This window comes from Amblyomma americanum, chromosome 9 (genome assembly GCF_052857255.1).
Source record: "Amblyomma americanum isolate KBUSLIRL-KWMA chromosome 9, ASM5285725v1, whole genome shotgun sequence".
In the NCBI taxonomy this organism is placed as follows: Eukaryota; Metazoa; Arthropoda; class Arachnida; order Ixodida; family Ixodidae; genus Amblyomma; species Amblyomma americanum.
This window is the reverse complement of record NC_135505.1, coordinates 138,860,541-138,876,260: the sequence shown is the minus strand read 5'-3', so window position 1 is coordinate 138,876,260 and position 15,720 is coordinate 138,860,541. Positions and strand designations below refer to the sequence as shown.

At 49.4% G+C, this 15,720-nt stretch overlaps 1 protein-coding gene and 3 non-coding genes across 4 annotated transcripts; 1 reads left to right on the top strand and 3 right to left on the bottom strand.

Moving 5' to 3' along the window:
- Positions 1 to 751: 751 nt before the first annotated feature.
- Positions 752 to 824, bottom strand: TRNAA-AGC (transfer RNA alanine (anticodon AGC)). Its single transcript has one exon. It is a non-coding gene; the product is annotated as a tRNA-Ala (tRNA).
- Positions 825 to 9,459: 8,635 nt separating this feature from the next.
- On the top strand, positions 9,460 to 9,550 carry TRNAY-GUA (transfer RNA tyrosine (anticodon GUA)). Its single transcript is given in 2 exon segments — positions 9,460 to 9,496; positions 9,515 to 9,550. It is a non-coding gene; the product is annotated as a tRNA-Tyr (tRNA).
- A 1,888-nt stretch (positions 9,551 to 11,438) lies between these two features.
- Positions 11,439 to 12,701, bottom strand: LOC144104601 (translation initiation factor eIF2B subunit alpha-like). Its single transcript, XM_077637704.1, has one exon. The coding sequence runs from the start codon at positions 12,628 to 12,630 to the stop codon at positions 11,698 to 11,700; it is 933 nt and encodes a 310-aa protein (XP_077493830.1). The 5' UTR covers positions 12,631 to 12,701; the 3' UTR covers positions 11,439 to 11,697.
- Positions 12,702 to 14,025: 1,324 nt separating this feature from the next.
- On the bottom strand, positions 14,026 to 14,098 carry TRNAA-AGC (transfer RNA alanine (anticodon AGC)). The gene has a single exon. It is a non-coding gene; the product is annotated as a tRNA-Ala (tRNA).
- Between the last annotated feature and the right edge of the window lie 1,622 nt (positions 14,099 to 15,720).

Below are 15,720 nucleotides of genomic sequence, written 5' to 3'. Positions count from 1 at the left end.
CCTGGGGATCTTTAACGTGCACTGACATCGCACAGCACACGGGCGCCTTAGCGTTTTTCCTCCATAAAAACGCAGCCGCCGCGGTCGGGTTCGAACCCGGGAACTCCGGATCAGTAGTCGAGCGCCCTAACCACTGAGCCACCGTGGCGGGTTGAGAATTTCTAAAGAGTGCAACAAAACGAAGGGAAAGCCGAAGGGGTCTGCAAATGTAAATTTATCTAAATTATCGTGAAAATAATAATTCCAGCCAAAAATTCTCTATTCAGGAGTCAGCCGCCGCGGTGGCTCAGTGGTTATGGCGCACGGCTGTTGACTCGAAAGACGCGGGTTCGATCCTGGCCGCGGCGGTCGAATTTCGATTGAGGCGAAATTCTAGATGCCCGTGTACTGTGCGATGTCAGCGCACGTTAAAGAACCCCAGGTGGTCGAAATTTCCGGAGCCCTTCACTACGGCGTCCCTCATAGCCTGAGTCGCTTTGGGACGTTAAACCCCCATGAACTAAACCATCTATTTAGGAGTCGATGTTACAGCTAAATAATTTCAGTGTACAATCTTCATAAGAGATCAGTCAGTCACACAGTGTACTTCTGTTTGCATACACAAACGAATGCATTTTATTTCGAAAGCGTGCAGGAAGATGCGAAGGTTTCACTTCTAAGGACTCTTTCCGCTAGAAGTTATGCTACGGCTGAAATAGATTCAAAATAACGAAGCTATTATCTTGCGGTGAAGAAAAAAAAACGGAAAAAGTGGAGGTGCTGGGTATCGATCCCAGTACCTCTCGCATGCTAAGCGAGCGCTCTACCATCTGAGCTACACCCCCGACGACGAACAGTGGTAAACGGAGGGTTATAAAGTTGTCTTGCCTCCGAGCCCCATAATATAGGACACAGACGTTCCATCGGCGAATGGACACCCAGTTCCCGCTGCGGCTGGTGCTGGTGCTGGTGCAGGTGCAGGTGCAGGTGCAGGTGCAGGTGCAGGTGCAGGTGCAGGTGCTGGTGCTGGTGCTGGTGCTGGTGCTGGTGCTGGTGCTGGTGCTGGTGCTGGTGCAGGTGCTGGTGCAGGTGCAGGTGCAGGTGCTGGTGCTGGTGCAGGTGCTGGTGCAGGTGCTGGTGCTGGTGCTGGTGCTGGTGCTGGTGCTGGTGCTGGTGCTGGTGCAGTGGCTTGTTAACGGTGCATTCTGAAGTAGACCAACCACTCTGGCAGAAAATGTCAGATAAAACGTTATCTATAGCGCCCGACACTTTGCTTATCGCACCCTATACGGGGTGTTGCAGGGAAGACCTTAAAAAGTAGGATTTTTGAGGTCAAAATATGGCTTTCGCGGCATGGTACTGCCAGCGTTGGTGCACACCAGAAAACCGGTGAATCATCTTAACTAGTAAGCTGGTTAACTAGCTTTAAATAATTAACTTTTTAACTATTAGAGTTAGGCGCCTGTTTGCAATCAAATATGCAGTCGGTCGTTAGTAGTGCCATGTCAGTTTTTATAATTTTGAAAACGCGATTACCCTTGCCGCTGTGGCTCGACAAAATTTGGCTAATTCGACTAGTTACGTGCACTGTAGGGGTTGCTTTGCCTGCATGCTTTCGGAAGCGCATGTGTTTTCGCACGATGCAACCAGGTTTTGTCGAGCCACAGTGGCGAGGGTAATCACGTTTTCGAAATGCTAAAAACTGATATGACGGTTACTGACCACCGGCTACAAATCTCTAATTGCAACCAGGCGCCTAAAGCTAATAGTTAAAAGTTAACTTTTGAAAATTAGTTAACCATCCTACTGGTTAAAATGATTCACCGGTTTTCTTGTGTCCGTCGAGCCTGGCAATACCTTGGCGCAAAACCCATAATTTTAACTCAAAAATCCTATTTTTGAAAATTACTTAGTCTTTCCTGTAACACCCGGTATATTTACCGTAGCAAGCGTATTTACTAAAACTCTCCAATACCCCCATTACCCGTGGCCATTGAATAAACGCAGCATACTTCCATGTTGATGTTGACATATGTAGATAAAGCAGCTCAAGCATAAGTCATGATTCGGAAATTCATAGATACTGTCTAAAGGCTAGCAACAAAATCTAAGCAAACGAAAAGAAATATGCAGAAAGCAAACAGACCGTGCACCTAAACGAGGCAAGTCATAAGGAGGTAAAAGAAAAAAATTACTAGGCGCACCTTTAAGTCTCTTTACGTGCTGAATTGCGAAAGCTGTGTGCGGTCCACCACCTGCGATATCTGCGGGGCCAGTGCCGCACATTGCAGCGGGGATTTTCAGTGGGTGCTGCATGATGGCGCTACGACTGCACACCAAGCACGTAGAAAATAAACGGAGGCAATTTGGTACTCGCTTGACTGCGACATCTGTAATATTAGAATGATCATTATAGCTCATATAGGCCTCAATACATATCTCGAAGATCTATGACACATTTTGCTTAGATTTCGCTGACAGGTTTTGCGGACAGATGACCTTGAACTGAGCCATCCAATGCTTTTGCATTAATACCAAAAGGAACAAGACCAAGGACGGCGCAGGATATTCAGTTTAACGCAAACAACATAAAATCACGGAGTATCAGTCATCACACGCCCTACGGAAAATATGAGCCAGCTTATGCGCATCAGTAATAAAGATATTTTTCGCGTACTGATTTGCAGCTTTTCACCGTGATTTCTTTTTTGCTTCTCTAAGTGGTAATGAAAGCTTCTGAAGTGTTACCAGCGAACATCCATCTAAATTATGCTTTTAGAGGATTTTCAAGGAGGCCACCCGGAACCATATCGATAGCTAAGATGCGGAATGACACTGTCAGAGAAATGTGAGAGCCAATTATCACGACCTAATGCGTAGCGAACTTCATGCAAGACATGGAAAGACGTTTCACGCAGCGTAACATCCACGAACAGCGCGCTACCGACTCATGCGTTGGACAACACCGCTAAAATTCGTTTGGTTATTAAAATTCTAAATTTATTTCCACACCATCCCCAGCACCGGATTTCCCTCCGTCGGGTGTGAGCATCTGAATAAATACGTTTCATCTAAGATTCTACGCAATTTTTAAAAGTAGCCTTACGAGTTAGAAGAGCGCTTTTTTTGGCATAGCATTGTAAGCGTTGTTGTACATCAGAATACAGCTGAGACGTGCTAACTTGCAGGCTGGTTAACTAATATTGAATAGTTAACTGTTTAACTGTGCCTGCTGGGCTCCTTAATTATTGACAAGCATGTAGCCCAACTTAAGTAATAATATCAGCTTTTATAATTTCGAAAACACAGTTACCCTCGGCGCTGTGGCCGAACAAATTTTAACAACATCAAACCAAAATGCATGCGCTTTCGAGAAGCTTGCAGGCAAAGCAACCTCTCCAGAGCACGTAACTGGTCGAAATAGCCCAAATTTGTTGGGCCGCAGCGCCGAGGGTAACGGTGTTTTCGAAATTATAAACGCTGATATGAATATTACTTACGGCGTGCTACAGGTCTCCGAGTAATCAAGGAGCCTAACACTAATAACTAAAAGTTAATATCATATATTAAACAAATGGAGAATAACTCGAGCCCCTCTGCCTCGGGGCAAACCAACCCCAAGCATGGGCTGCCGACCGGATGTTAGCGAAAAGCAGGTGAGACAGAACTTTCCGTTGTCATGACAAGCCGGACTCCATTTTGGATAGATTACATAATGTCTGTGGAAAGAGCATCCCAGACACAAGCCGCCGTTGTCTGGTGTCCAGAGATATATTTTTCAAAGAGGACTCGTTCAGCCAGGAGGAAGCAGAGATTGAATTTTCTTTTATTTGAATCTCAAATTGAACCCGCCGCGGTGGCTCAGTGGTTAGAGCGCTCGGCTACTCATCCGGAGTTCCCGGATTCGAACCCGACCGCGGCGGCTGCGTTTTTATGGAGGCAAAACGCTAAGGCGTCCGTGTGCTGTGCGATGTCAGTGCGCGTTAAAGATCCCCAGGTGGTCGAAATTACTCCGGAGCCCTCCACTACGACACCTTACTTCTTTCACTCCCTCATTTATCCCTTTCCGCGATATGTGAGGCAGATACTGCGCCATTTCCTTTCCCCAAAAGCAATTATTATTATTAGCCGAGTGTAGCTCTCGCTACAAAAAGCACAAGGGGGCCGGAACCGACACAGCATGTACTGAGTGCCTAAGGTGAAAAACGGTGCCACTGACCTGCATGAAGAAGAGCGCGTGCGTGAATACTTCAGATACTTCGATGGACTTGGACGCAGAGAACAAGAACTTCCACGCCAATCCTGCTTGCGATTTTCTTCAGATTGTGGCTAACGCCATGCATGTACGGGAGGACGACTGTCTTCTTATTGTCTCGTTGATCAGACTCCCTTCCCTGCACCTTGTTCCTTGCTATATAAGGCGAGTTCGTGCAATAAACTACAGTTCCTGTAAGCGCCTTGTCCGTGCTCGTTCTTCCTGTCTACTCTTGCGCCTTGTATCTTCGAGTTGTAGTCAAAGTTGGCGGGCAGACTAACGACAATTACCCGTCCGGCGACCGGTGTGCAGATGAGCCGTCAAGTTGATTCTCCAGGAAAGGCTGGCTTGCGGTTGAACGTAGTCAAGCAGGTCTTTTCTCCTGCGGGGTGCCGACCCGTGGGCTGGAGCTCCCTGCTTTGGAGATGGCAGAGCAGCGTTCGCTGTCCCAGCCACAGGCTCGGTAAAAGTGGCCCGGACGGACGTCGGAGTGCCGATGCACCGCCCCTGCGCACTGTGGTATCGCGAAACGTTATCAAAGCCGCGTGACCATGTCGCCTCGGTCACCCTCTCTCCGTTTTCCCTCGCCCATTGTGATAAGGCCGCTTATTAAAGCGCGTTGCGCTAGCCACAGGAGCCTGTTTTCTTCGTTTCCATTATCAGCCCCGCCGCGGTGGCTCAGTGGTTAGGGCGCTCGACTACTGATCCGGAGTTCCCGGGTTCGAACCCGACCGCGGCGGCTGCGTTTTTATGGAGGAAAAACGCCAAGGCGCCCGTGTGCTGTGCGATGTCAGTGCACGTTAAAGATCCCCAGGTGGTCGAAATTATTCCGGAGCCCTCCACTACGGTACCTATTCTTCCTTTCTTCTTTCACTCCCTCCTTTATCCCTTCCCTTACGGCGCGGTTCAGGTGTCCAACGATATATGAGACAGATACTGCGCCATTTCCTTTCCCCAAAAACCAATTATTATTATTATTCCATTATCACGGAATAAAGCCCTCCCGTCTGAGCTATGCTGTCTCAGTTGTCTAGCTTCAAACACGACACGCGCCACGTCAGGAAAGTTTGTTTTCGTGGAAAAGTTGCTGTTTTTTTTGCGTGGAAGAGTCGTGGCGCTTCCTTAAGTGTGATATTTTGTTTTGTTTTCGTAGTCTACAATTATTTTTCTCGTTCTTCCGTGAGGGACACGACCTTGAATAAGCGGGGTGATCATCTCCGCAGTCTGCGCAGCGCAGTGCTGCTCCTTCACAGTTTTCGGAAGCACGTTCTTTTGAGGCCCATTTAGCGCAAGTTTCGCGGCCATGGCAGCTTTGCGACACATGACCGTACAGTTGGCATATGAAGCGTCTTCGAGTATTTAGTATGTAAAGTCTGACTTTTATTTGAGATAACCTGCTTCTATGGACACAGGGAGTGCGCTCGAGTTGAAAGTCAGGACCAGATGTTTTGTGGGTATCTCTGTCTTTCTTCCCTTATTTTAATACGATGTCCATTTATGACATTCTGTTCTCTGAAACCCTCGAGTGACTTCCTCAATGAGGTGGATGAAATCTGATTCAGAAATCACACCGCGGACGGTGTTTAGAGACCGGTGTGCTGTAATTACACATTGATTTCCTCGATGGACACTAGGCCGGAAAGTTTAGAGTATTGGGCTAAGTCTCTGAGTTCAAGCAGCAGATCACCGCTAGGCATTTTTGATAGTTTGTAGCCTGGACCCAAGGCATCGGTTAGACATTTGTACGCTGAGAATGGGGACATGGTTCTTGCGGATATTTTTTCTGTTTGTTCACTATGCAGAACATGGTACTTTGGAAATAAATAATTGGTTTTTTGGGGAAAGGAAATGGCGCAGTATCTGTCTCATATATCGTTGGACACCTGAACCGCGCCGTAAGGGAAGGGATAAAGGAGGGAGTGAAAGAAGAAAGGAAGAAAGTGGTGCCGTAGTGGTGGGCTCCGGAATAATTTCGACCACCTGGGGATCTTCAACGTGCACTGACATCGCACAGCACACGGGCGCCTTAGCGTTTTTCCTCCATAAAAAAGTACTGTTTTTGGTTTTTGGAACATTGTGCAGTTGCATCGGTCCGCCTTCTTTTGTGAGGGCGATCGTTTTGTGGGAGAGGGGGAGCCATAAAATGTATGGCAGCCACCCACCATGCAGACCAACGAGTGGACGGGACAGGAACTTGCATGGGCAAGGAACTTGTCCGCGCCAGCTGTACAACCGAACTACAACCAAATATGACCCAACTCAGGGTGGTTAGCCACACAAGGTTAACCCTAGCCGCCCATGAAAAAGGAAAAACCGAGAAACGAGGAGGAGACGGGAAAGCAGTGAGAAAGAAAATACGAAAGTGAATGAGGGAGGGGAGGAGAGGAAAAGGGGACCGCCGACTTCCGCCGGTCGGGTCAGGCCGGAGGTGTCGTCTACGGGAAGCTGGGGCCAAAGTGGTGTGTTGCCGCCGCCGAGGGGCCTTAAAGGTCCAAACGCTCAGCATCGGCTCAACCACCAGGATCCCATTACCACGGACACGGCTAAGCGTGGGTAACCCGCCGCGGTGGCTCAGTGGTTAGAGCGCTCGGCTACTGTTCCGGAGTTCCCGGGTTCGAACCCTACCGCGGCGGCTGCGTTTTTATGGAGGCGAAACACTAAGGCGCCCGTGTGCTGTGCGATGTCAGTGCACGTTAAAGATCCCCAGGTGGTCGAAATTATTCCGGAGCCCTCCACTACGGCACCTCTTCTTCCTTCCTTTTTCCGCTCCCTCCTTTATTATTTCCCTAACGGCACGGTTCAGGTGTCCAACGATATATAAGACAGATATTGCGCAATTTCCTTTACCCAAAAACCAATTATTATTATATTATTAAGCGCGGGTGCTCGGGCCCTTGGTGACGCACTGCTCCCAGTCGTCCCCCTGCGGGGATGTCCCTGCGGATGCTCGGGAACCCGCGGTGTCGCAACTCACCAACATCTGCACGCTGCAGATGCCCCTGCGGGGACACGTCAATCTTAAATGCGTCGATGTGTTCCTAACGTTTGAATGTGCACAGTGCACTGGCCAATGTGGGTATGTTCCATTACATCAGGGTCCAACAACAGCAACAACTAAAAACGAATTGCTCCTTGCGCTCGTTGAATGTCGACTCTCGCTGCCTCTGCTAAGCAGATATGAGACCGTAAAGCTTCCTGCCCGAGTATGAAGTGACGCTCGAGTCTGAACGCGCTGCAAGAGGTTTATAGCTTTACCACACCACGCGTACATTGCAACGCACCTCTGTCTTTTACAGTGTTTTCATGAAATACATCCTTTCACCTAAATTTCGTTGAAACTCATATAATGGTCACTGCCCTCCAATGCAGTCTCCTTTTGTAATAATTGCCTATAGAAGTAGAAGCGCGCTGAGGAGCCTTCCAAGTCGATTGCTTTGTCAGCGCAAATCGCTCCTAGCAGCCCGAGTCTCCCGCCGTTCACCTTCCATATAAATATGTATTCTGCAACGTATCTGTTTACGGCTCTGTGGTATAATATCTGAAACAGGCGATGCGGTAGTCCGGCTGCTGGTCCGGAGTACCCGGGTTCGATCGAACCCGACCGCGTCGGCCGCGTTTCGATGGAGGCGAAACGCTAAGGCGCCCGTGTGCTGTGCGATGTCAGTGCACGTTAAAGATCCCCAAGTGGTCGAAATTATTCCGAAGCCGTCCACTACGGCACCTCTTTCTTCCTTTCTTCTTTCACTCCCTCCTTTGTTCCTTACTTTACGGCGCGTTTCAGGTGTCCGCCGATATGTGAGACAGATACTGCGTCATTTCCTTTCCCCAAAAACCAATTCAATTGAATTAAATACACTCAAATATTCATTTCACAGCGGTAGAACTAGACAAGGGTGGGTCTCTTGAAGCAAATGATATATAGAACCTTGCTCAGATGCCCTTCAGTGTTATACACCGCTGAGAATGGTATCCGTGCTGAAATCGAGAGCAGGAAATGGACGTGGGCAGCACGTGTAATACCAAGAGCAGATAATTGATGGACCGTCAGGGTAACAGTGTGAAAGAGCGGCAGAAAATCAGGCAGGTGGATGAGATTAGGAAGTTTGTGGGTGCAGGGTGGCCGCAGCTGGCACAGGGCAGGACTAATTGAAGATCAGTGGGAGAGACCTTAGTCCTGCAGTAGATGTAGATGGGTTGATGATGAATCATGAAAAAAAAAATATAGAGGCACCTAACTCCATCATGCGTTGGCATATACGAAGCTGTTAATTGATGCCTCTGCCGGCTTGTGAGACACAGCTTGCTCTTCCAGAGCTCTTCCGCTACACTATCTGCCATCTTCCAAGGTTAGTAGGCGGTGGCTTCACACAGACGAACCTTGTCTTGTGACGGCACTGCGGGTCTGGCGAGGTCATGTCCCTTCAGCCAACGGGATTTGATGATGATGATGATGGTAACAACCTTAATATTCCACCAGATAAGGAGGCCCCCTACTCCCCGACCCCGGCACGCAGGCCTAGAGGACGGGGGCGGGGACCTCCGCCGTCACAAGCAGGCAAAGAGGTCTTGACTCTTCGCGGCTTCTGTCGCCAGGCGGATGGCTTGTTGCTGTTGAGCAGAGACCTCGCTCCGCAGCACGGCTTCCCAGGCTTCTCTACAATTTATGTTTGCTTTAGCCCCTGGTGAGCTAGCGCATTCCCAGATTATGTGGTCGAGGGTCCCTCTCTCCCCACAGTGCTTGCACTTATCGTTTTTTCTATCACCAGTCTGAATATGATAAGCCCAGACCGGGTTTACGAAGTTCCCAGCTTGAAGGCGCCGCCATGCGACTGCTTCCCTATTGTTTAGATTTCTCTACTCAGGTGGTGTCAGCGATGACGTCACTGCCCACATGCCAATCGGGATTAAACAACAACGTCCGGCTGTCATCAACGGCTTTTTGCCCTGGTGAGGCTTCTATGCTATCGCATAGATAAGGGCGGGCTCGCGGCAAAGCTTTAGAAATGTCTTCGTGACTGCACATCGATTGGGATCACAAAGCAGTGATCCCAAGTTCTGAGCTGAATTCCCTCAAGGACGAAATTAAACCAAAACGACATTTGAATCGGAAAACAAGGAGCACGCGTTGCGACCGATCTGAACCAGTTTCACTCGAGAATCCGGACGGCCGCGTTTCTGGGACATGGCGTGCGCGACCACTGCTGGCTAGGACAGCAAAACCTGTTCCGTCGATAGCTCAGTTGGTAGAGCGGTGGACTGTAGAGGACTTTCCATGCGGACATCCATAGGTCGCTGGTTCGAATCCGGCTCGACGGAGTTGCTTTCTTTTTTTTTATACTACCGATTTATGCCCTCCAGAATATGCCGAATAATTGATTTTAGGGGAAAGGAAATGGCGCAGTATCTGTCTCATAGATCTTTGGACACCTGAACCGCGCCGTAAGGGAAGGGATAAAGGAGGGCGTGAAAGAAGAAAGGAAGAATAGGTGCCGTAGTGGAGGGCTCCGGAATAATTTCGGCCACCTGGGGATCTTTAACGTGCACTGAAATCGCACAGCACACGGGCGCCTTAGCGTTCGTAGCATATCCCGCATGACAGAGCAAACTTCATGCAATAAGGTCTATACTTCACTTTTTTTCACCACATTCTTTCTACAGTAGGACAAAAGACAGATGCAGTAACTATCACTCACAGTGGACAGGTTACCCGCTTCACTCAGAGGTTGTTTTACCATGGAGTGCTCCCACCTAACTGTGGGATAAGACAGTTTCGCCAGCGAATATGTTGAACTATCCTTAATGAAACTAAATTTTTAAAAAATATTAAATAATTCAGTCAGAAAATATAAAACATTTAATATAGGTTTTGTGCACTGTGTCAGAAACAGGTATTCGAAGTTACTGAACTGTTCATGCTAAAATTTCCGGTCAGTAAAAAGAAATAAACTGATTGCGCCAAGCGCTTTCGGCTACTCCGCATTACAGTACCGAGGTCGACCCCGGGACATCTTGCAGAAAACTTGATCCGCTACACTGCTGTTAGCACAGAATCGTTCAGAACAATGCCTGGTACGTTTAGAGAGGCTCAGAAAGCAGCGAATCTCCTCTACTATGTCGAAAACAAATTACAGATGGCACCCGTCAATAGTCTGGGCTGAGCGGAGCAGTCATCTATGTCCAAACAGAAAGCAGGCGAATGGCTGTCATCTTTTGACGAAAAGTTCTCGCATCTACAAAACCAAGTGTCAACGTTGGAAGCCAAAAATTAGTACTTGGGCCTCTATACTTTACAACTACATGCAGACTCATGCCTGGTAATTTCACCAGTCCCACAAGTGATCGAATACTATCCCTTTGTTTGCAGGCATACAGCAGCAGTCAGTCACAGCGGATCACTTTTCGTGAACAGTTCACAGTAAAACAAAATTTTATAAATGATCGCCAATATGCACAGTTAGGCCAAATTCAAATTAGGCGCGCTAGAACTTCGGATCTGATGTTTGGATTCATTGTTCACGGATAGAAGTTGTTTGGGAAGTGATAATGGGTTTATGCCCATATATGCGGAACTGGTCATTCTCTGCTTTACATTCATAGATCCCTGGGAGTCCTCACACCACTCCTGGCTCAGTGGTTAAGCGATGCGCCACTGCCCTGCTATGGCAGGTGCTGCCATCGGTTGGACTTGTAGGAGGTTACTCCTCCTGAGCAGCCTCTCGTGATTAACTGAACTGCCACCTGCCACGGTGGGTAACCTGGCCAGATGTGTGTGCGTGCGTAGAAGTACATATATATACTCCACTCGTTACCCTTAACGGTAACCCTTAAGGGTAACCCTTAACTCCGTTACCTTTAAGGATAACGTAGTAGATTCCACGGGAAGTCAAGCGTAGCAGGAGGCGGCAGAAGGTTCGGTGGGCAGATGAGATTAGGAAGTTTGCAGGCATAGGGTGGGCGCAGCTGGCAAAGGAGACGGTTAATTGGAGAGACATGAAAGAAGCCTTTGCCCTGCAGTGGGTATAGTCAGGCTGATGATATATGACACCTCGGAAGGTTTCCCACAACCTGCTGGGCAGGTGGGCAGCCTGCTGCAAAACAGGCTACACACAAATAACCACACAGGGACAAAATACAGGAAAGGCCCACAGTGCTAAAAATGCGGAATTGGCTAGGATGCACTTTCACTAAGGGCAGCACACCAACGTACTGGGACATAATTTATTTAGGGTCACTTATGGATCATCCCACACACGCAAGTTTTGCAGTATTTAATGCAAACCGAGTTGGACGCGCAGTCTACCTCAGCGTGAGGCCAAAAACGAGTACACTTTGCCGTTTTCTGAAGCTCAGCCACGATTCCACACAAACCGTGCAGGGCCGATGTATTATCACCGCACGTTTTATCCAACCACGGCGGCAATCTTCAGCAGCGTGGACGAAATAAGCTCGCACGGTATGCAGTTTCACAGGTACAGCTTTATAAGCTCATCGCTAACCGCCGAAGGTGTCAGGATTCCCAGGTCCGTGAACAGCAGAGTAATATACGCCGGGGGCGTGTAGTCGACCATGGGGTGCTCCTTAGAAAGATCCGTCTCGCCGTTCAGTTTGTCCGGGGCATACTTTTGCTCGTTGGGCAGGTCCCTCTGATTCAGCGGATACTGCCTCGCAAACTTGAAGCTCTCGGCGAGGACGTACACAGGGATGTTCTTTTCCTTGGCACACATCCCCACCGCGTAGGTGCCGATCTTGTTGATGATCCCACCGCTCTCGACCACCCGTTCGGCTCCCAACAGCACCACGTCCACCTTCTCCAAGACGTAGCCGACCGCCGCGTCCAAGATCAGCGTCGCGCTAATCCCCTTCTCCACTAGTGCCTCGTACAGAAGCCGGCCACTGCAATCGGGCGCCGACTCGGTCACGAACACGTGAAAGTGCTTGTGCTCTTCGGCGGCAGCGAACAGAGTGTCGCGAACGACACGCGAGAAGGAGTGTGTCAGAATCGTACAACGGTCCTGCACAAAGGGTGATGCGAGGGTGGCGATCTTGGAGCGCGCTGTTCGCATCTTCTCCAAAAAGGCCCGGCCGCGCGTTGACATGCTCTTTTTGCACTCGTCGATGGTTCCGTCGAGCGCGGCGAGCGTTGCGAAACGCACAAACAACTCGCACGCGGATCTCACACTCGTTATCGAACACTTTGCCGTGCACAGGTCGCTGATGACGTGCTGCAGGTTGTCATTCATGCCTTGAATGGTCGTGTAGTCGTCCTTCTCGATGAACTCGAGAAGCAGCTGCAGCGAAGCCACCGCCGGCGACAGGTCGGGATCGTCGCGCAACATGGCCTCAAGCTTTGAGTTGATTGAATCGGCGCTTACCCCTTTCATTTCGTCCGTGTACATACAAGCTCAAATGCAACGAACGAACGTAGCCAACGTAGCTATCAAACGCGGTCCGCACACCGGCACACCACGCAAGCGGAAACGCTGGCTCCACCGGCAGCCGGAAGCGCCAAAGATGCGGCTCCAAAACTAAATGGCAGAGGGCAGCACATGTAGTAGTCGACACTTTTTATTCGCAAATGGCGTCAAAATTTATTAAGCTTTCTTTAACCTATACGACAGAAACTCTGGTAAGCCTTACAAACGTGACACATCTGCAAATTGGCCCAGCTAACATATTCATTACGCCACAACGCAGTAGCTGTAGCGGGACTTCCTCTCTCGGCATCTGGTCTCAAGTTAATGACGTCACGTTTAAGCGGGAGTTTTGATTTTGGTGAATAAACGCCCGCGCGCACACACACCTTCGGTCACTGAGCCCAGAGATCGCGGGATCGAGTCCCGGCTGCGGAGACCGCATTTTGAAGGGGGAAGTCTAGTGATGCGAGCACAGGTGGAGAAGGAAATAAAGAGGGAGAGAGAGGAAGCGGCTTGAGTCCTGTTTTACGCATCATTTTATGCAAGGGGAGAAATTATTTTTAAGCGTCGTTGATTGCCGAGTTTAAGTCACAGGCTCGGCACCATCTTGAATGCTTAATTACTTGGACTGACTTGGAACTTTGGAGGCAAATATTCTGGAATCAGTGGCTAGGGAGTAGGAGCAGACCGCGTGCGCGCCGACAGCTCATGTCTCCTTTTCTTTGTCCTATTAAGCAAGCACTGTTCTTTGCAGGCCTTGCCTTAGCGGACAGTTCAACTTCGATAATTTATGGTTGGCTTGAGTCTACGTCATAGTTGCCGCTATGTTTAATATAACAGATGCACGGCGGAAACGTCCGTTTTGGAAGACGGTGACGGCGCATCAAAGGAAGCAATGGACGGCATTCGCCGTTCCGTAACATTGAAAGGCCACGGAAAAATCTCCCGAGCGCTATTCGTTCAGAACTTGATGAGGGGGATGTTTCATGATAGTGCAGCCCACTATGGGCCCTTGAAATGCCACCCAAGCATTTTGATCAATACTTTTATTTTTGTGAATTGTACTGTCAAGGAGGCATCATATATGCCTACCAAACATTACACCCCTCGTTCCCTTCACCGCACAATGTGCACTACCACGAATGTCCCAGCGCCGCTTCTCTGTGGTGCAATTTTTAACTAGTCTAGCTGGTTTATAGAAAAATTCCCAGTTGGTCCCAGTTCGAACCAACTAGAACCAGCTGGGAATTTTTCCATGAGCTGCACATGGAGCTCCATCGTGGCGTCCGTGGTGTCGCGTACTTTTTTTTTAACGGACTACGTAAATTGGAAACATTTCTTCGCGTTAAAAAAAAAAAGAGGAAGGGAAAAAAAAAGTGGAGGTGCGGGGTATCGATCCCCGTACATCTCGCATGCTAAGCGAGCGCTCTACCATCTGAGCTACACCCCCGACGTGAAAATGTGTTTATGGTGTGCTTCTAAACAGCACCAGGCACTAAGAGCAAAATTTGTGAGCGTGACGTTTCAATACCGTGATCCGCTTACGCCGTATGCCCGCAAGAAGTTTGCGGGAACGCTGGACGCAGCTGGCAAAGAACAGGGTTCATTGGAGAGACATGGGCGAGGCATTTGCCCTGCAGTCGGAGTGGGCGTAGTCAGGCTGATGATGATGATGATGAGGTGTGATGAGCCAGCATCCATAGCTCGTTGCCGGGATACATGGAGCGTTTTGAAGCGAAACGCTCCACTACGCTAGGTAAACCAGTCCGGGTAGGCAGCACAACCTTGAACGACCTTCAGCCCAACCAAGGATAGCCGTGTATGACCATGCATATGTGATACAGCAATGGTGTCGAACCCTTGACCCCTGAACGACCTTTGACCTTTAGTTGACCTTTGACATTGGGTGACCATTGGGTTGACATTAGACCTTAAGGACATCCCAAGGGATGATGTGAAGCCATGTGATGACATATATCCGACGGGGGGGGAGTGTCGTAAGACCACCACGTACGTCATGGCCACGCGGTCGAGTGGGTATATATAGAGAGTTTTAACTGAACGGTTGTCGCGATTGTGCAGCGGAGCTACGATGGACGAGGACACGCTTAGTAAGCGTGCTTGCTTTTCGCTGAATTCCAGGGTTAGCCAAGTTAAGCCACTGCCAATTTTTACGGCGGCAGGTCGGCGCCGCGATTTCGCCCGACGGCGTGCGCTCGACGCCCGTCGAAAAAAGCTCCCACCCTGCCGATCTGGACCCGCAAGATGGAGCAGCAGAAGCGAGCTTATCGCTGAAAGCCCGCTTTTCCGGTTTGACTGCCCTTCGACAAGCATGAAATGTCACTTTTTCTGAGAGAACGCGACCTAATCTTGGATCGGAATGCCTTTTTTTTTTCCTCTCTGCAGCGAAAGTTGTCAAAGAAAACTGTGCGGGTTGTGCCCGCGGCTGAGCGAGCATCTCGGATACGCGACTTCATGCATTCGAGCACGCAAATCCTGTATAGGTTGCTAGCGCGCGCTAAAATTAATACAATGGTCAGTCTCGCTGTTCTCACAGACCGACTATATATATAGTTAAACGGTATTTAACTCTGGTATACATGTTTGTTTTAGCATAGAGGGCTACGCGGCGGCATCCGCCGCTTCTTCGCTCCATATATCACACCAGTCGGGCGTCACGCCGCCGCAACGCTTTCCGCCGCGCGAACTTCGTCGAAAAAAACGTCGCATCTGTTCGTGCCGCCGCGGGTTCGGAACCCTTGCGGCAATATTTATTTTATTTGTGCATGGGCTACTATGCTAAGTTTCGCCAAGGACACCTTCAAGGTCAAGCTTCACACACATTCGGTGAGTCGATTAGATCTCCTGAAGTGCTTCGCGTGCCGAGAGCTCCAAGTTGAAAGAACACCTGCATGATTCGAAAGTTGAGGAACGCACGTCAGAAGACGGCAAACAGCAATAATCAAAGGCAGCCTGGAGGGATTAAAACACTTCGGTAGGGCGGAAACCATTGCACCTATAGGTAACCGCGTAACTGCGTTGGTTGCGGAGCTTCAACCCTTAGTGGAGGCT